The sequence below is a fragment of the Oncorhynchus keta genome, chromosome 35 (assembly GCF_023373465.1).
Source record: "Oncorhynchus keta strain PuntledgeMale-10-30-2019 chromosome 35, Oket_V2, whole genome shotgun sequence".
In the NCBI taxonomy this organism is placed as follows: domain Eukaryota; kingdom Metazoa; phylum Chordata; class Actinopteri; order Salmoniformes; family Salmonidae; genus Oncorhynchus; species Oncorhynchus keta.
Window position 1 is genome coordinate 23227526 of NC_068455.1, and position 20033 is coordinate 23247558.

The window sequence follows — 20033 nt, forward strand, 5'->3', positions numbered from 1 at the left end:
GGGTGCTGTAGGTGTCCTGGAGGGCAGGTAGTTTTCCCCCAGGGATGTGTTGGGCAGACCCGAGCCCACCACCCTCTGTTGAGCCATGCGGTTGCGGGAGGTGCAGTTGCCGTACCAGGCGGTGATACAGCCCGACAGGGCCTTCTTCACTACACTGTCTGTGTGGGTGGACCATTTCAGTTTGTCAGTAATGTGTATGCCGAGGAACTTGGAGCTTTCCACTTTCTCCACTGCGGTCCCGTTGATGTGGATAGGTGGGTGCTCCCTCTGCTGTTTCCTGAAGTCCACGATCAGCTCCTTTGTTTTGTTGATGTTGAGAGGTTACTTTCCTGGCACCACACTCCCAGGGCCCTCACCTTATCGGTAGTAAGCTAGGTCTACTGGAGAAAAGTACATTGTAGGACGATTTACTATTGTAGAAAGCTAGGAGAGGAGTACAACTTCAAGTGATAATTAGCCGGTGGACTGCATGCTATAATCATACTTGGCACATCATATCTAGTAGAACCAGAACTGTGTTGGTGAAAATATCCTGGGGGATATTCAGAAAACTTTACTAGCTCATAAAGTAACTGTTTAGAGAGGGGAAACACATACATACATACAGATGTTGAATGTGTGTGTGTGTGTGTGTGTGTGTGTGTGTGTGTGTGTGTGTGTGTGTGTGTGTGTGTGTGTGTGTGTGTGTGTGTGTGTGTGTGTGTGTGTGTGTGTGTGTGTGTGTCTGTGAGCAGCAACAGAGGTTGGTGCAGGCATCTAACGGTGTGGACAACGTGACCATGGTGATCACGGATGGTAAACCTGAGACCTTGGAGAACGGCACTGTACCAGAGGAAAAGACTGTTGAGGAAGAAGAGGGAGAATCCCTGAATTCACCCTTCACCGTCCCTGGTGTGTGGGAGTGTGTGTGTGGTGTGGGAGTGTGTGTGTGTGTGTGTGTGTGTGTGTGTGTGTGTGTGTGTGTGTGTGTGTGTGTGTGTGTGTGTGTGTGTGTGTTATATCTTCAATTACATTGGCTGGTAAACCAACAAGCTACTTTTACACACTTTCACACCTTACTGAAACTGAACACTCACCTCCTCAGTGTACTCCATTGGTTGTAATGAAGCTGATCTGCTGTTCCTTGTTCCCTCCACCAGGGGGCTGCAGGGAGACAGTGAAGTGGCTGATCTCCTGGCCCATCCTGCTGCTACTCTACTTCACTGTGCCAAACTGTGCCAAGCCTCGCTGGGAACGCTTCTTCATGCTCTCCTTCTTCCTCTCCACCGTGTGGATCGCCGTCTTCTCCTACTTCATGGTCTGGATGGTGAGACGCGTTGGACATTCTTTAGAACGTACATGTCACTGTCATTTTGTGTTCCAAACCAGAGTTGAAAAAGTTTGATCTTTATACAAATGATCAGTGATGAGACTTCCTGATAACCAATCAGGTAGGGAATCTCTCTCTTCTAGTCGCTAGCTAGCTCTGACACAGTGCTAGATATAGGCTACCAACCAAGGAGCAGGTTGTTTGGAAGATTTCTGTTTAATCCGTTAAATGTGTGTCTGTGTGCAGGTCACCATAATTGGCTACACTCTGGGCATCCCTGATGTGATTATGGGAATCACCTTCCTGGCAGCAGGCACCAGTGTCCCCGACTGTATTGCTAGCCTGATCGTTGCTCGACAAGGTACATCACTGCACTCTTTTTTTCCTTATCTCTGTATCTCTTCAAAATAATTTTAAAAAATTGTACCAGTGTACAGTATACTGTATAGTGTGTACAGAATTTTCCATATCTTTATGTCTATCCCTCTCAAGGTCTTGGGGATATGGCGGTTTCCAACACCATTGGTAGTAATGTCTTTGATATCTTGGTGGGACTGGGGCTCCCCTGGGCGATACAGACCATGGCTGTGGACTATGGTTCTGAGGTAAACAAACTTGGTCTTTTCCCCTCAATGGGCCTATGTTACTACTGCTTATCAATACTTCATGCCTCTTGATCTAAAATTATTTCTTTCTCTCTCTAGGTGATGATCAATAGCAGAGGGCTGGTCTACTCTGTGGTGCTTCTTCTGGGCTCTGTGTTTCTGACAGTGAGTTAAAGGAGACGTCTCTCTCGCTTTCTTCGCTCTCTCTCTCTCTCTCTCTAACAGTCTGTCCCTCTGTGTCTTGCAGGTTCTGGGGATCCATGTGAATCATTGGAAGTTGGACCTGAAGCTGGGTGTGTACGTGCTGGTGATGTACGTCATCTTCCTGTGTTTCTCCATCATGATCGAATACAACGTGTTCACTTTCGTCAATCTGCCAATGTGTCTGGAGCAGCTGTAGGACGGCCTACACCACGAGACAGGTGTCCCTGCTGAATTATAGACTCACATAGCCCTCTGAATCTAAACTTGGCCACTAACTACTCAATCATTTCTATCCTGAAATCCCCCCCCCCTCACACACACAGACATACACTCCTTTTAACACCCCTTTTTCATTCCAGATGTAAATGTCTGCCCTTGCTATATCCCTTTTCCATTCCTTCACTATCTTTCAATAATATAGAGATCCCTAGATACATACATTCATTCACAATATCTTCAGTTCCCCAAACACTCTCCCTACATGTTTTTCTGCTGTCAATGAGAAGAGGAGATATCAACATAACCGTATGGATTCTACTTACTAACCCAGAGGAACCGAAGGCTACTCTTTGTCTTTCCCTCTAGAACCCAACTCACCGTCCAACGGAGAGATACACAGCTCACCTCTACACAGAACCCATCTAGCTGAAACCCTCCTAGTATTCACAACATAACCCGGGACCACCATTACACTTCCTATACTTCCGTCCTCCTCTGTTTGTATCTCATCCGGTCTCAGAAATATTTTTAGGGTCAGGCAGCTCACCGGCCTCCATCCCTACTAAAGAAAAGGACCCAAGCATTTATACATTCTTCATTTATTGCCATTTTGATTTATTCTATTATCTTCTTCCTTTGGAAGTAAAACAAACATACATTTCATGAACATACTGCACTTTAGATGTTGCGCGTGAAAAGAAGTAGAGTATATATATGACATAATATATTATATTTTTCAGTGTTGCACTTCATTGTTGTGGTTCAATAAGGAGAGAGAGGGGGAGGCAGCATGTGCCAAATCCTATCTCTTTCGCTGGCAGGAAGAGGGGAGTCCAGGGGAGAACCTGTCATTCTTCTGTTTCTGGACACTCCAACTGCAAGAAATTGCTGACCAAGACATTGATACGCCGTTTCCTGTGTTTGAGTGTGAGTGAAAGTAGGTGAGACATTGCAAGGAAGGGAGGAGAGTCTCCTCTATTAGTATTCAGCACCACTGTGGAGAGGAGAACACATATTGGAAGACTATGCCCCATTGGTGCTTGGTGGATGCTGATTTAACACAAAGCTCAAGTGTACCGAGAGAACAGGACTTGGGCCCAGCCGCTTTGGCTGAGGAAAAGCATGGATTTATTTTGGCGTGTTGATTGCTGTTCATGTTGATTTGTTTTGATTGCTTAATTGTGTGTTTGATATCTTCAGCTCCTTCAGCTTGTGTTCTTCTGTCTGAGGCCCGATCCATCAGATACAATACAGACCCATTCAGTTTCCTCGCCTCCCTGTGCTCCAGCCTGTCCGTCTCGGCGAGCTGAAGAGCTGCTGCCGATGATGGGGATCTGTGCTTCACAATGGTACACTTCTTTGTGTTGTGTGTTTGTTTATATGTAAATACGACCTGTCATGCACAAGCTGAGGTTCTCTCGGTGTGAACCCAGTGCTACCTTAATTCTGCCAGTGGGGCAAGGAGGGGCAAGTGGGATGCAGTTCCTGTGTAGATATTTTAATCTGCTTCTGTCTTTCCCCTACCCTGCTCCAAGTACTTCTCTTCCTCCTCCTCACTTCTTTTTCTCCTCCTGGCTCTCTCTCATTGTGATTTTGTCTTCTCTAAATGCACAATGGGACATTTATTTACTTCTCCTGCGGAGCAGAAGCTTAGTGTGATGGGATCACTACCCTGTCCGTCCGTCAACCTCCAAATATTGGCAGCTACGAGTTGAGTTGCCCTCCGCCCATCTGACTGACCTTGTTAAGGGTCGTGTTCATCAGGACACACAATGGAAAACCCCTAAAACCGAAAAAGTGTTTCTTATTGTTTCAGTCCGTTTTCTTCCATTTGGTACCTAATGAACACAACCCAGTTCAGGGGTCACTATGGGAGCAGAGGGTGGCATCTGTGTCAGTGTCAGTCATGACTGGGTGTTTCAGTGTTGAAAGGTTCTGTCACTTGTCTGTGTTAAAAGGCAGACGTTGGATGGAGTGTGTGGTATATACAGTCAGTGGCTAGTTTATTAGGTACACCAATGGTTAGCTCTTACGCACAGTGAGTCACTTGGCCATGGCTTGCTATATAAAACAGGCAGACAGGCATTGGGGCATTCAGTTACTGTTCGATTGAACGTTAAAATGGTCATAACTAGTGACCTAAGCGACTTTGAGCATGGTTCGATTGTCGGTGTCAAGTGCACCGGTTCTGGTATCTCAGAAACGACCAGGCTCCTGGGCTTTTCACACACTACAGTCTAGTGTTTACCGAGAATGGTGTGACAAACAAAAAACATCCAGTCAGCATCAGTCCTGTGGGCAAAAACAGCTCGTTGATGAGAAGTTGAAGGAGAATGGCAAGAATGGTGCAAGCTAACAGGTGAGCCACAAACAGGCAAATAACGGCGCAGTTCAACAGTGGTGTGCAGAACGGCATCTCGAATCACACAACTCTTTGGTCCTTGTCACGGATGGGCTATTGCAGAGACGACCTCACTGGGTTCTACTCCTATCAGTTAAAAACAAGAAGAAGTGGCTCCAGTGGGCACGCGAACACCAACACTGGACAACTGAGGAGAGGAAAAACATCACCTGGTCTGACAAATCCCGGTTCCTGTTGCGTCAATCTGTTGGCAGAGTCAGGATTGGATATAAGAAGCATGAGTCCATGGACTCATCCTGCCTGGTGTCAGCGGTACAGGCTGGTGGAGGTGGTGTAATGGTGTGGGGAATGTTTTCCTGGCACACGTTAGGTCCCTTGATACCAATTGAGCAATGTTTCCATCCCCTAAAGAATTGAGGCTGTTCTGGAGGCAAAGGTTGTCCGACCCAGTACTAGATGGGAATAACTAATAAACTAGCCACTGAGTGTATTATATAAACACATGTATGCAATCTCAATTAAAAGAGGACCAGTTAAGGGTGGTACAGTATATTATGCATTTGAGATTTTTTTTATTTATTGAAGCTGCTGAAAGCATTTATACTATAAAAGTACATGAACTTATGCACACACATTTATGCATGCACAAAACACACACACACACACTTGTCAAATGTTTACTCCCCATGCCCAAAGTACACATACACAAACGTTTCAAATGTTTACTCCCCATGCCCAAAGTACACATACACAAACTTTTCAAATGTTTACTCCCATGCTCACACACACACGCTCACACAGGCAATCTCATAAACACACACACACAAAATACATTTTCTTGTCTCAGTGGTAGTAGCTGGTGCATTGTTAAATGTTAAGTGATGATCTGATCTGACAGGAGGGTAATGTCAGTGTTGAACGAAAGCCAGATGAATGTTGCTACGGTCTGTTTATTATGGTCTGAGTTATGATGTCACCTACACCTTAGGTGCATGGTAAATAAACAAACAAACAAAGGGCAGGCTCTAGTACTGGTCTGGGTCATGTTCATTACAGCACGCAATGGAAAACCTTTTGCAATAGAAACTAAAATAATAATTTCTTATTGGACAAGAACAGATAGTTCCCTCCATGTTTCAGTCCATTTCTTAAATGTGGTGCCTAATGAACACGACCCTGGTGTGTTAAAGGCAGGTGGTATAAGACAATGGTGCCCTGCCTGTGCCCTGGATATTTGTCCATCCTCTTACAGTCTCATTGATGTCTTGTGTTTTATTCTGTACTGTATATTCTTATTGTAACCGGGATAGAAGCCTCTACTCCTGTATTTTTCGTGTGCAGCTCTTAACTCCAAGAAACAAAAAAAAACATTTTGAAAAATGGTCTTGGAAAAGTGGCTATATGTTTTCAAATCTCACTTGATTTATTCCATCCCTAAAGCATTCTACTCATGTCATGAAAATAATATAATTTTGTGCCATGGGTTTTAGTTGTTGTTATCACATATGAACTAAGAGATATGTGCATTTTTTGTAATCGTAACAATACATTTTCAAATGAATGGATGGGCAGATCTAAGTTTAAATAATTTGTCACCAGGTGGGGCTGAGGGTCTCCTGTAGGGTCATATCCATGTTGTCAGTAAACAAACAATGCACTGATGTTTATCATAGCTCTATAGGGAGTATAATATCTCACTAAATACCCACTTCTGTTGGTGAATACCTTTGTCAAAGAGAAACTTTGAGAGGAAGTCACCATTAAACTTGACTGCACTGTATGGCATGCATGAACACAACACGCACACACACACCTACTTTGGCTCCTTTGTTATCCACACAATTGTGAGAGACTCTTAAGTGAATGTTCCCTGGCTCACTGTGAGTGAAGGGTCGTAAGGTAATTCATCAAAATTGATAAAAGGTAGGCTATAGAGTTATTACAAAAACAACTTAAATTTAAGACATTGGTGTTTAACTTGAATGTATTTGTCTTGCTATAAATGGATGTATCCAACCAATGCATTTTACTGTAAAGCAATAATCATCAAAGGATATCAAAATATTTATGTATATTGTTAAATGAATCATGATTATCTACGAGATGGATGAGCTGGATGACACATTAAATAATACTGTTGATAAATGCCTACTGTTGTCTTTAAAATTGCTTTCTTTGATCCTACAATGTGTACTTATACTGAACCAAAATATAAATGCAACATGTAAAGTGTTGGTCCCATGTTTCATTTGCTGAAATAAAAGATCCCAGAAATGTTCCATACACACAACATGCTTATTTCTCTCAAATTCTGTGCACACATGTTTTTTCATCACTGTTAGTGAGCACTTCTCCTTTGCCAAGATAATCCATCCACCTGATAGGTGTGGCATATCAAGAAGCTGATTAAATAGCATGATCATTACACAGGTGCACCTTGCCACAGATGTCTCAAGTTGAGTGAGCATGCAATTGGCATGCTGACTGCAGGGAATGTCCACCAGAGCTGTTGCCAGAGATTTGAATGTTCATTCTCTACCATAACCCGACCTCCAACATCGTTTTCAAAAATTAGGCTGTATGTCCAACCACACCAGCCCAGGACCTCTGGCTTTGTCTGAGACCAGGCACCTGGACAGCTGATGAAACCGAGGAGTATTTCTGTCTGTAATAAAGTACTTTTGTGGGGAAACGCTCATTCTGACTGGCTGGGCCTGGCTCCCAACTGGGTGGGCCTATGCCTTTCCAGGTCCATCCATTGCTGCGCACCTTTCCAGTCATGTGAAATCCATAGATTAGGGCCTAATGAATTTATTTCAATTGACTGGTTTCCTTACATGAACTGTAACTCAGTAAAATCGTTGCATTTATATTTTTGTTTAGTATATCTTATGGATGATGGATGGAATAAGTTTAAAATGCACTATGCATTAATCGCTCTGCCATTTCCTGTTTGCTAAAATTCTAATAGTTCGCCTAATTTCAGTTTATGTGGCAAAACAAGCAAGTAGAGTGTAGAGTCATTGTAATATCTAAATGTATTTTACATAACGAAAAATAACGTATTTTTAGCCATTTGAAGCTGGTGCACAAAACCAGAAGTAAAAGACTAAATAAGTAAACTTAAGAAGGGAAGCATATAAAAGACGCACATTGAACTGATCTACCGCTTCTTAAACTTGCTTTCAATGAAAATTACAGATCTATTACTCACTCTTCAGTTTTGTTATGGAATTGGGTACACCGTGAGATTTCGGATCCAGTATTGCCTAGATTCTCGCGAGAAGAAAACCCAAACATGAAAACACCCAAGGTCAGTAGTCGCAGCCATATACCCCGCCTATTTCTACACTTTCTCTTCTTAAAATATGATTTTAAACCTAATGACACTGCTAACCTTATGCCTTACCATAACCTTAAATTAATACCCCAAAATATGTTTTGTTTATTTTCGGAATCTTTACGATTTGACTTTGTGGCTGTGCTATCTAGTGGAAACGAAGTGCACGGACTGAGCGGAAGTATTGCCATTTGCAAGATTATTATTATTTTTTCTTCCAAATTCGTTTATGGGAATATTCATTAGCTACTACTAAAAACATTCATACCATGCATTCAGAGCGGTTTATATCAGAAATAGTTTGCTTTGCGCTTTCCACTTCCTTTCACCATGCACAGTGAAAAATCGAGAAGAAGCTTATAATGTTTTCTTATCTTGTGCTACCATTATTCGTAAACATACATTTTATGGTATGCATAGTTTATACATGTATCATGTTAAAGAGGACGCATGCGTATGCCTCCCACTTTGCACTTACATAATAAACTCAAACTTCTTTGTATAATTATTACAACACTTTTCAGCCAAATTTGAATAGCATTAGCTAGCCACTCGGATGTCACAGTTTTGAAATGATTGATTACCCCCAAAGAAAGTATTTTAGATGCATTTTGAATAGGCCTGTGTGCTTTTTGCCTACCTCTCATTTCAGGTTTGAGCATGTTTCAGGCGTGGCAAGGTATAAGGTCACTCGCCACCTCAATTCAACGGTATCCAGTGCAAAGACTAGTGTGTGTAAAGGCCACCACCACTAGACTGTGCTCAGGTAAGACACCCAAGTAACACCACTTCCACTTTCATCGAGTTTAATATGTTGATCACCAGAATCGATCTAATCCAATCAATAGAAAAACAGACAATAGACATGTATCTTTTCAGCAAATGTCAGTTTTCTATTTTGAGGACCCAGGTCAATCATTAGTTTAGGAAGTTGATTCCATCACCTAGCTGTATGTGAATATGTAACCCATTACCTAATTCCAGCTACAGTAGTATCTCTCGCTTGCCAGACTTGAAGTCTCACATTGACTCAGTATATAAATCTGTCTGGCCAGTGTCACTACAGTAGCCTGATATCAAACCTCGTCCATTCTAAGGCTAAGCATTTGGAGGAGGCGTTTGGTCAATGAGATTAGCCTACATCTTTACCCATTGACAAAATAACCAATATAGCGCACCCTCTAGTAGACAGCAGTGAGGTGAGAGGCAACAGTAGCTGAGCCAGATCAGTAGAGATGTCTAAGTGTCAGTCTGTTATGAGCTCTAGTGCGCTAAGGGCTCTGATCCGTAAGAAAAACCATGGCATAGAGAACACTTCTGGACTTGCTGCAGGTAGGTATGACATATAGCATATTTTAAACTGGGTGGTTCGAGCCCTGAATGCAGATTGGCTGACAGCTGTGGTATATCAGACAGTATGCCACGGGTATGACAAAACATTTATTTTTTACTTCTCTAAGTATGTTGGTAACCAGTTTATAATAGAAATTAGGCATATCGGGAGTTTGTGGTATATGGCTAATATACCACGGCTAAGGGCTGTATCCAGGCACTCTGCGTTGCGTCACATTTAAGAACAGCCCTTGATAGCCGTGGTAAATTGGCCATACCACACACCCTTGTGCCTTATTGTTTAAATATCACAACAATACTGCTTGAAAAATTAACCAGCTGTATCGTCAGAGTGACGGTTACATTTAGGGCATTCAGGATGGCAACAAAGGATAAGAAAGTAATATATTGTTCTATAGACCTACAGAGCAGTACATTTTGTGTGACTACTGTCAGTTAAAATCTTTGATGTAATGGTTAATTATTGAATGCAACCTCATGCACTGAACAAGCTCAAATATTTAACTTCCTCACTTTCTCTCCCCCAGTCTTTATAGAGAGGCACACATCTGAATCAAACAATGCATTACAATTCAGTGTACAATCTGACTCAATATTCCTTTTCATCATCAACATCTAATTGACAGGCTACCAGCAGGCTAATGTGGTGATCCTCCATAAGAGCCTAGCAGATGACTTCGAGGCATTCTGCCATGCCAACCCCAGCCCCCTGCCCCTGCTGTACAGGAGTCAGCCTGGGGAGTGGGGCTGTCCACCTCTTGCTGCAGACGCAGACATCAGGTACTTACTGAAACACCCCTAACACAAAATCCGACAACCATCACAATACAAATGCAACCAAATAACATGGATACTACATACTACATGATACCAACAAACACATCACACAATAAGCCTACAGAGACTGCACTATCTTGAATTGGTTATATTTAATGTTGTTATGGGGGGTATTCCTGAATCTAGGGAGGCATTCATGTGATGCTAACTCTAGAGAGTTGTGACTTTGATGGTCATTTTTATGTCTTGAAGCAATCCCTTGACTACCCATGTGAGGTTATGTTATGTGCAGAGAAGATGTCTGTTCAGAATATAGCAGTTCAGGCCGGGCAAAGTCTACTCTGAGTGGCCATGTAGATTTAACGCTTGAGGATAATCTCTGTCTTGTATTCATGTCATTATTTCCAGGACATGACTCTGCGTTTAGGGCACATTTTATAACTGAGACATTTACCCATTCATCTTCCCCCATTGTTTTCCAACCTTTCACACTGCAGTAAAGCTAGTGGTGTTGTCTGTGTGTGCAGAGACTTTCAATAAAAACAGGCTGCGTTGTGTGAATGTAGGCTTTAGTCCATGTTCTCAGGAAAGGGAACCGTGCCAGAGTATTTTCCACGGAGTTTCCACTTCCTATTCACTAGACAATGCGAGTTCTGTTTGATCAACAGTAAATAGCATTCAAACAGCTTCTCCAGTCTATTCCTAGCTCTCTTGCTGCATCTGTCTGTCTGTTTGCCTGTCTGTCCCTCTGTGTCTGTCTGTCAAGGACCCAAAGTTGCTTTACAATGATAGAACAAAAACAATCAGTAGTACAATATCAAAAGCATTTCTATACATTTACTTTTCCACAGAGTGGACTGTCCCCAGTACTGTGTGTTTAAGGATGGCCTGCTGGTATCCAGAGTGTCCAGCCTGATGTCCTACAGCGGTCAGCTCCAGGACATGGTCAGCTTCTACCTGGGTTGTAGCTTCAGCTTTGAGAGGACACTGCGGAAGGCTGGGGTCCCTGTCCGAAATGTGGAGCAGAACTGTAATGTCAGCATGTTCAGGGTGAGACTGGGAAGGAGGGTTTTTGCCAGGTAGAAATCTGGAGCGACTCACTGTGCCAACAGAACAGAATATAGTGATTTTCCACCAAGAAGGACATTCTTTTTCACAGGCTCGTATTTACTATATTTCTGATTTGGAGACAAACATATGCGTAGTTCAAGAGACAAGACATACAATATACACAATGAGTAAAGCACATCATTTAGGCCTGTCTTTTAATACACTTTCCCCTCTGCAGACATCTCTCCAGTGTAGAGGAGTGGGTCAGTTCCAGTGCCCTATGGTGGTGACTATGAGACCGGTACCTGAGGAGAAGCTGGACCTTGTGGCCCAGATCACTCACCTGACCCCTCTGGCCCATGGAGGACCCATCCACATCGGGGACCCAGGTACACAACTGCAGATGAGTCCTTTGTTTGTAGAAAACCAAAAGGCCTTTTCTAGCAATTTACATCCTGTCTGAGTCTGCAACATCTCATCACAGCTGTGCTGGGGATCCAGGACGTATCCAGGCCGGAGTATGGGGACCCGGTGGCCCTTGGCCCAGGAGATGTACCTGCATTCTGGGCCTGTGGGGTCACTGGTGTGGAGGCTGTCCAGAGTTGCAGTGAGTGGCTGTCTGGTTGTAATATTTCTTACTGCACAACTGGCTAACAAGACACATATGGTGTTGGTTTCCCATTGACAAAGTATTCTTCTTCCTCAGAGCCCCCACTGGCATTCACCCACTCTCCAGGCTGCATGTTCCTCACTGATCAACAGGACTCATCCGACTTTGCGTCCACATCCACCCCTGAGCCTGACCAATGCCCTCTGACTTTCTCCATCTCCCAGCAGCCTTTGCACTTCAGTGTGGCGTCCAAGGCTGTAGTCCAGAGCATACGAGACCTGGAGAAGATCATTGGCGAGGACCCAGGGGAGAGAGGTATCCGTGCATTGTTTGTCCAGGATGAGTTGCTGAGGTCTTGCCTGTCCCTCTCCCACTCCTCATCTGTGCTCATCACTACGGGGTTCCCCACCCACTACACACACAACCCCCCTGAGGAGACAGACGGGCCCCCCGGAGCCATCGCCATAGCAGCCACCCTCCAGGCCCTCCAGAAGGAGGTTGCTATAGTGACGGATCACCGTGCCCTGGAGATGAATCAGAGGATTATGGAGGATGCTGTGAAGAAAGGTACATGATTTGGCATATGGGTACGTGTGCCCTAGCCCTGACTCTATACGGAATTCTGTCAGTTTAGCTCCATATATTTGGCTGACCTCTAACCTGTTTGTGTTTCTAGGTGTGATAAAGACAGCCGTACCACTGCTCAGTTACCAAGGCAACAGCCCAGACTCAGCATTGTACTTCCTGTGTCATAACGGAGACCATAAAAAGCCCAGGTGATGACCTCAGCTTTCAACACGCACACCTTTCACTCCATCCTATTCAGGTGGGTCAATTTAGTATTTTGTCTGTTATGCTCAGGTTTGACCACTTGGTGGCAATAGAGCGCAGTGGCAGAGCATCTGATGGGAACTACTACAATATGAGAGGAGTGAACATCAAACACCTGGTGGACCCTATAGATGATCTATTCACCACAGCCAGCACCATCCCTGGCATCAGCACCACAGGTTGGTACAGATACTATGGAGTTTGGTATTCAGCTAGGCTACTGAAAGGTCCACCCGCTATGCACACAGATCTGTAGAATAATATGCATATCTCAATACAGACTTGTGTGTGTGTGTGTGTGTGTGTGTGTGTGTGTGTGTGTGTGTGTGTGTGTGTGTGTAAATAGGGATAGGAGATGGCGGGAACGAGCTGGGCATGGGCAAGGTGAAGGAGGCAGTGAGAGAACACATGCCCAATGGGAGCCTGATAGCCTGTGACGTGGCTGCTGACTTTGCCATCACTGCAGGTTGGGAATTAATTATGTATTAATTTCAACTTTATTTATTTACGTTTCAAATCGCCTTTAGCGACCATCCTTACAGGATTATTTACTATATTATATTAAGGGTTGGGTATGTTACTTTCTAAATGTAATTTGTTACTCTCCTACCCTGATTATATTATTAGATACTGCATTTAGGTTTACAATGAGCAGATTGGAGCTCATTCTCCAGTGCCTTCTGCAGGCCAAGGGATATAACTGCAGGCAGAAGGATGGTTGTCTCAGGTTTGATCAAGGGTTGTGTATTATGAACTGCATTCCATATAGTCAGGCTGTGTGCTACTGCAGGACAGTGTCACCACCACAGACATGCTCACTGAAACAGTCAGACACGCTCTCACCAACATCCTCTCACCATGAATCAGAGGTCAGAGCAGAAGTAGTTTCTTGCGTCAGCTGACCAGAGGAGAAGAGAAACTGTCCGGTTCACCTCAGAATACACACACACACACACACACACACACACACACACACACACACACACACACACACACACACACACACACACACTGAAACAGTCAGACGCTCTCACCTCAACATCCTCTCACCATGAATCAGAGGTCAGAGCAGAAGTAGTTTCTTGCTTCAGCTGACCAGAGGAGAAGAAAAAGTGTCCGGCTCACCTCAGACAACACACACACACACACACACACACACACACACACACAACAATAGAGTATTGACACAGCATTCGGTGAGTAAGATTTCCAATGAATACTTTACACACACAATACTTAAACTGCCCAACTTATTATGTTGAGAAGTTTACACTCGCAGACAAGAGAGACAACCCACTGGGCAAAAACTGATTGAATCAACATTGTTTCAACATCCGTGCCAGCAGCATACCACCCTTCTGAAGCTAAGCAGGGTTGGTCCTGGTCAGTCCCTGGATGGGAGACCAGATGCTGCTGGAAGTGGTGTTGGAGGGTCTAAAAAAATTGCCAATGCCTCAGGACAGTGATTGGGGACATTGCCCTGTGTAGTGTGCCGTCTTTAGGATGCGATGTTAAACGGGTGTCCTGACTCTCTGGTCAATAAAGATCCCATGGTACTTATTGTAAGAATAGGGTTGTTAACCCCGGTGTCCTGGCTAAATTCCCAATCTGACCCTCATGGCCACCTAATGATCCCCAGTTTACAATGGGTTCATTCATCCCTCTCCTCTCCCCTGTAACTATTCCCCAGGTTGTTGCTATAAATGAGAACGTGTTCTCAGTCAACTTACCTGGTAAAATAAGGGTTAAATAAATGTGGTGTTGAATCAATGTGAAAAAGTGCTTGGATTTGTAGAAAGTCAACAACGTAAAGGCATTTAATATGTTTTTTTCACCCAACTTTTAACAATAATCCAATGACATGAAATTGTTTGTTGATTTCACGTTGAAATCACCAAATGTAAATGAAAAACTAGACGTTGAACTGACATCTGCGCCCAGTGTATAACCATTTGTGTTTATCATTAAAAAAAATCTCATTAGATCATGAGACAGCATCATTAAGAGGGTGTATGAGGGAGACTGAGAAAAATGGAAGTTGTAAAACTGTTTTGAATCTCATCCTGTTCTTCATCTCTACCTGTCTCTGGGTTGTAGGAGTGTCTAACTGGGGAGGCTACGGCATGGCCTGTGCTCTATACATCCTCAGTCTCTGTCCCATCCACCAGCGGTACCTCCACAAAGGCCTGGGCCAGCCTCACCCACCTACCCAGGACCAGCACCAGGCCTGGGCTGCTAGCCTGCCCTCTGTAGCCAAGGTACGGTAGTTCCTAGATCACACTGTACAACTTAAGAACAATACATTTGACAACAACGTAAGGGCAACGTAACGGTTGTGATACAAATGATAATGTTGAGTTTGTCTGCACAATTTTTTTTACACCACCGCTGTATCAAAAGCGTTTTACATCAGTTGAACTGGGCCAGGGATGTAGTCAAGGTAGGAATGTCCAGGAACGGCTCTAGGCCAAACTAATTCTATGTCTATATGTCTCTAGGTATATCTATGCTTCTACACCTGCATTGCTTGCTGTTTGGGGTTTTAGGCTGGGTTTCTGTACAGCACTTTGAGATATCAGCTGATGTACGAAGGGCTATATAAATAAAATTTGATTGATGATTGATTGATTATATGCAGAGCGTAGGCTTGGGGTCAGAGCAGAGGCCCTCCACTGTCACAGTGAGATCATTATAGTGAGGTGCAGATAGAGTGCCTAGAGAAAGGCCGGGCCGCCACATTCTGGACATTTTTGTATGCGTGGTGAACTCCCAGACCACTTCAGATCCCCGGCAAAGCCAATGTGTCATTAACCTATACATCTGTATACATCTCACAACGCTGGGCATCTGTTCCTAAACCTATTGAAAATAAGCAGTGTTTTAAATTAAAAGGTTGGCTTTCAAAAGTATATGCCCTATCTATAGCAAAATGTGGCAATCTGTGCTGGCCCCTAGCCATAGATACAGCGTATACTTTTGCAAGCCAACCTTTTAATTTAAAACACTGCTTATTTTCAATAGGTTTAGGAACAGATGCCCAGTGTTGTGAGATGTATACAGCACTTGACACAGATGTTTAACTCAACTAACTCACAACTAGCATTTAAGCCATCTCATAATATTCTTTACAGTACAGTATCTGTATTACAGTACTTGGGAAGCGTCGAAGTGATGGTTAAATAGTGCATGAGCAGGTTGCAGTGAGACTAGGACTGTAATTCAGACCCCTTGACTTTTTCCACATTTTGTTACGTTACAGTCTAATTCTAACATTGATTAAATAAAACATCTCATCAATCTACACACAATACCCAATAATGACAAAGTGAAAACAGGTTTTTAGATTGGTTTTGCAAATGTATAAAACATACCTTATTTACGTAAGTATTCAGACCCTTTGCTATAAGACTCTAAATTGAGCTCCGGTGCATTCTGTTTCCATTGATCATCCTTGAGATGTTTCTACAAGTTGATTGGAGTCCATCTGTGGTAAATTCAATTGATTGGACATGTGGAAAGGAACACACCTATCTATATAAGGTCCCATAGTTGACAGTGCATGTCAGAGCAAAAACCAAGACATGAGGTCAAAGGAATTGTCTGTAGAGCTCCGAGACAGGATTGTGTCGTGGCACAGATCAGGGGAAAGGTACCAAAACATTTCTGCAGCTTTGAAGGTCCCCAAGAACACAGTGGCCTCCATCATTCTGGAATAAGTTTGGAAACACCAAGACTCTTCGGAGAGTTGGCCACCCAGCCAAACTGAGCAATTGGAGAAGGGCCTTGGTCAGGGAGGTGACCAAGAACCCAATGGTTACTCTGACAGAGCTCTAGAGTTCAACTGTGGAGTTGGGAGAACCTTACAGAAGGACTAACAACTCTGCAACACTCCACCAATCAGGCCGTTATGGTAGAGTGGCCAGACGGAAGCCACTCCTCCAGTAAAAGGCACATGACAGCCCACTTGGAGTTTGTGAAATGGCACCTAAAGGACCCTCAGACCATGAGAAACAAGATTCTCTGGTCTGATGAAACCAAGATTGAACTCCTTGGCCTGAATGCCAAGCGTCACATCTGGAAGAAACCAGGCACCACTCATCACCTGGCCAATACTATCCCTACGGTGAAGCGTGTGGTGGCAGCATCATGCTGTGGGAATGTTTTTCAGTGGCAGGGACTGGGAGACTAGGATCAAGGGAAAGATTAACAGAGCAAAGTACAGAGAGATCTTTGATGAAATCTTGCTCTCAGGACCTCAGACTGGGGCAAAGGTTAATCTTACAACAACAGGACAACGACCCTAAGCACACAGCCAAGACAAAGCAGGAATGGCTTCGGGAAAAGTCTCTGAATGTCCTTGAGTGGCCCAGCCAGAGACCGGACTTGAACCCGATCAAACATCTCTGGAGAGACCTGAAAATAGCTGTGCAGTGACGTTCACCATCCAATCTGACAGAGCTTGAGAGAATCTGCAGAGAAGAATGGGAGAAACTCCCAAATACAGGTGTACCAAGCTTGTAGTGTCATACCAAAGAATGCTGTAATCGCTGCCAAAAGGTGCTTCAACAAAGTACTGAGTAAAGGGTCTGAATACTTATGTAAATGTTTTATGTTTATTTTAAATAATATAATAATATAATATAATAATATATGCCATTTAGCGGACGCTTTTATCCAAAGCGACTTACAGTCATGTGTGCATACATTCTACGTATGGGTGATCCCGGGAATCGAACCCACTACCCTGGCGTTACAAGCGCCATGCTCTACCAACTGAGCTACAGAAGGACCACATTATACATACAAATACATTTGCAAAAATGTCTATAACCTGTTTTTGCCTTGTCTTTGGGGTATTGTGTGTCAATTTTTTAAATTTATTCAATCTTTATTTAACTAGGCAAGTCAGTTAAGATTTTTGTTGTTGTTGAATAGTTCACTAGTTAAATCAGGTGTGGTAGTGTTGCAATGAAACATATATGTGGACTTGATGGGGGTCCAGAGGACCAGTTTGAGAAACAGTCTGCTATATTTAAACCTGTGTCATCGGTCTCTGTTTGCCATGCCACAGGAGGAGGAGATGCTGTCCATCCTGGTGCAACATGGTGTCCGCAGCGGAAAGACAGGAACCCTGGGCATGGAGGTGGACGGCCTGACCTTTCACCCCACACACTCTGACCTCATCATAAAGCTCAGGGACCGCACCTCACAGAGAAAGTGAAACTACACCTTACAAACTACCACCTATGCAAAGTAGTGAACACACCACCAACCCACGCAGAGTAGTGAAAATAGCATCCCCTCCTCCTCCCTATCCACCACACCACCTCCCCCAACGATTGGAGATGGTCCTTGGTCTGTGACCAGTTGGAAGCACCACCCGAGCCAAAAGCTACTACACTGCAAAACCCTATACTATCTCACATCATTAATCATCTGATTGCATGGAACCTGATCACGATATTACAGTACATGGCAGCCTTGCTCAATGCATTGGGTTTGAGGCTGTCATGTTTGGATCAAACTGAGAAATGAGGTGTGGAGTTGGAGGAGTTGTGAATTGCCTGCAGCTGTATATTTAATTGCTCCCGGACTTCATAAATTAAAAACCGTTATCATTTTGTAGCTCAGTCGGTAGAGCATGGCGCTTGTACTGCCAGGGTAGGGGGTTCGATTCCCGGGTCCACCCATACATAAAATGTATGTATGCATGACTAAGTTCCTTTGGATAAAAGTGTCATATATTATGTTACTATAATATTATCAAGCTAAAGCCTGATATCAGACAACGCCATAAACCAAGTTTATTTTATAGCTTTGTGATCTTAATTCTATTATAAACAAGGCACTAGATTAGAACTCTATATTTTTTAACTGTTTTTAGTTTGTGATATAGACCTTGAATACCACAATTCCCAATCTCTCAAATATCTTGTGTTGTTTTTTTGTTAGTAAAATCATCTTGTGTTGATTAGTAGGACCATATTAATATAACCAAATAGAGAATGTCACGCACGCACAATGGACAGTCACGCACGCACAGATCCGAAGGCAGACTGCTCTCAGGGACAGTTGACTGCCTTTGTGGCACACTGCCAACTGTGCTATTCTACTAACACTTTGTCTCCAGCTTCCATATAAAAGTCAGAGGGGTCTGTGTGTTTTACACACCAGAAATACTGGCTTGGTAACTGTTTGTCTTCCTTAGCTATGTGTTGGTGAGCAAAACACTTGCTAAGAGCAGAGTACCACTGAAACCTGTGTCCTAAAAACCCTTTGTGATTCTTCAGAGATATTGTTTAAAGTTACTCAACACACACTGTCTTACTAATATTAATGGTGGTAATGACATTTGTATTCAAAATCATAGTCACTTGTGATTATTTTAATACACTACATAAACTGTTAAATCATGCAATACTCATTTGAAAAGTAATCAAAGTGCTGTTATCTGATTAGACGCAGAGATTCCACTGAAACATGATTTAATCTACTATCAGTGCCAGTGTGTGCCATGCTAGGGGCCACGCTCCCTAAATATCCCACCTTCTCTCTCCCTCACTTCCTCCCTCCGCAGCCAAGGTCACTCACAGATCTGTCTAAAACAATCTTTCACACACACATCTTACCGTCAACACTGTTTGACAAACACATGGTATGGTTTCAGGCAACCCTGCAAAGACTGAAGACATATTGAATTCTCCAGCCAAATAATTAAATCCAACATTATGCTCCTACTCTTGCTTCTAGTCCTTATGTCACACAGTTTGTTTATCTAGGGTTTTCTTATCTAACATGGATATAATAGAAAGCAATGATATTAGGTTTGACCTTTCCAAATGAAGCCCTTTCCTTCTAGGTTCAGCCAAAGTAAAGTTAGTGTCGTCCAAGGAGGCTTCTGTTGCTAGGTTAATAAACAAACCAAGGCTTTTTCTTTGCTAGCGACTGGTTACACCTGAGAATGTTTAGCATTACTCAATGATGGAATTAATGAGTTGCTTACTTGATAAAATAAATGTTAAAATGCAGAACTGAACTAACTGTTATCTGTGGAGCTCTGGTTCAGCCCAACAAAAACAGGACGCTGACAATTAGTGTCAATTCAACTCTAGTCCCACTGAGCCGTGTGTGTGTGTATGCACGGTTCTGCTTCAAGTGTGTTTGGAGTTTGATGCATTAGTTGTGTTTGAGTGTGTAGTTCTATTTGGAATCTAATTCCTACTGCCAAGGCAAAGTTAACCAACTGGGTGTTTCTGAGACGACTCCTTCACAGGTGAGAGAGATGGTCGACGTGATAGAGGAATGGCTGTAGTTGTATCTGCCTCAAACTCCTACACGGTGGCAAAAGTGTGAAAAATGAGAACACACAAGAT

The 20033-nt window shown here is 43.4% G+C and overlaps 2 protein-coding genes across 10 annotated transcripts in view; both read left to right on the top strand.

Moving 5' to 3' along the window:
- The window catches only part of LOC118368149 (sodium/potassium/calcium exchanger 4-like), a 48933-nt gene extending 41152 nt beyond the window's left edge, over window positions 1–7781 (top strand). For 3 of the 6 annotated variants that reach the window (XM_052496696.1, XM_052496697.1, XM_052496699.1), the window contains exons 12-18: window positions 735–891; window positions 1140–1306; window positions 1556–1670; window positions 1802–1914; window positions 2014–2079; window positions 2162–2226; window positions 3159–7781. In XM_052496696.1, the coding sequence (XP_052352656.1) occupies window positions 735–891; window positions 1140–1306; window positions 1556–1670; window positions 1802–1914; window positions 2014–2079; window positions 2162–2226; window positions 3159–3282 (807 nt within the window). In that variant the 3' untranslated portion in view covers window positions 3283–7781. Of the gene's footprint in view, window positions 1–734; window positions 892–1139; window positions 1307–1555; window positions 1671–1801; window positions 1915–2013; window positions 2080–2161 lie in introns of all 6 variants that reach the window. The other 3 variants (XM_052496698.1, XM_052496701.1, XM_052496700.1) reach the window with 1 other exon arrangement.
- A 139-nt stretch (window positions 7782–7920) lies between these two features.
- Window positions 7921–19397, top strand: dglucy (D-glutamate cyclase). 4 transcript variants are annotated; one of them, XM_035751970.2, is made up of 12 exons: window positions 7921–8012; window positions 8692–8805; window positions 10019–10172; window positions 11021–11219; window positions 11458–11608; window positions 11704–11826; window positions 11926–12396; window positions 12506–12605; window positions 12691–12839; window positions 13007–13126; window positions 14758–14918; window positions 17732–19397. In XM_035751970.2, the coding sequence occupies exons 2-12, from the start codon at window positions 8700–8702 to the stop codon at window positions 17879–17881; spliced, it is 1884 nt and encodes a 627-aa protein (XP_035607863.1). In that variant the 5' UTR covers window positions 7921–8012; window positions 8692–8699; the 3' UTR covers window positions 17882–19397. The 4 variants fall into 4 exon arrangements, with proteins under 4 accessions (XP_035607863.1, XP_035607862.1, XP_035607864.1 ...); XM_035751969.2 differs by lacking the exon at window positions 7921–8012 and adding an exon at window positions 8064–8220; XM_035751971.2 differs by lacking the exon at window positions 7921–8012 and adding an exon at window positions 8237–8449.
- Window positions 19398–20033: the final 636 nt, after the last annotated feature.

Bases quoted from the DNA above. Each gene is read 5' to 3' on its own strand.
- dglucy (XM_035751969.2), top strand. From the start codon at position 8,100: ATGCCTTACCATAACCTTAAATTAATACCCCAAAATATGTTTTGTTTA. The intron at 10,173-11,020 runs GTACTTACTGAA...ACTTTTCCACAG, and splicing joins GCTGCAGACGCAGACATCAG to AGTGGACTGTCCCCAGTACT. The intron at 12,397-12,505 runs GTACATGATTTG...TTGTGTTTCTAG, and splicing joins GGAGGATGCTGTGAAGAAAG to GTGTGATAAAGACAGCCGTA.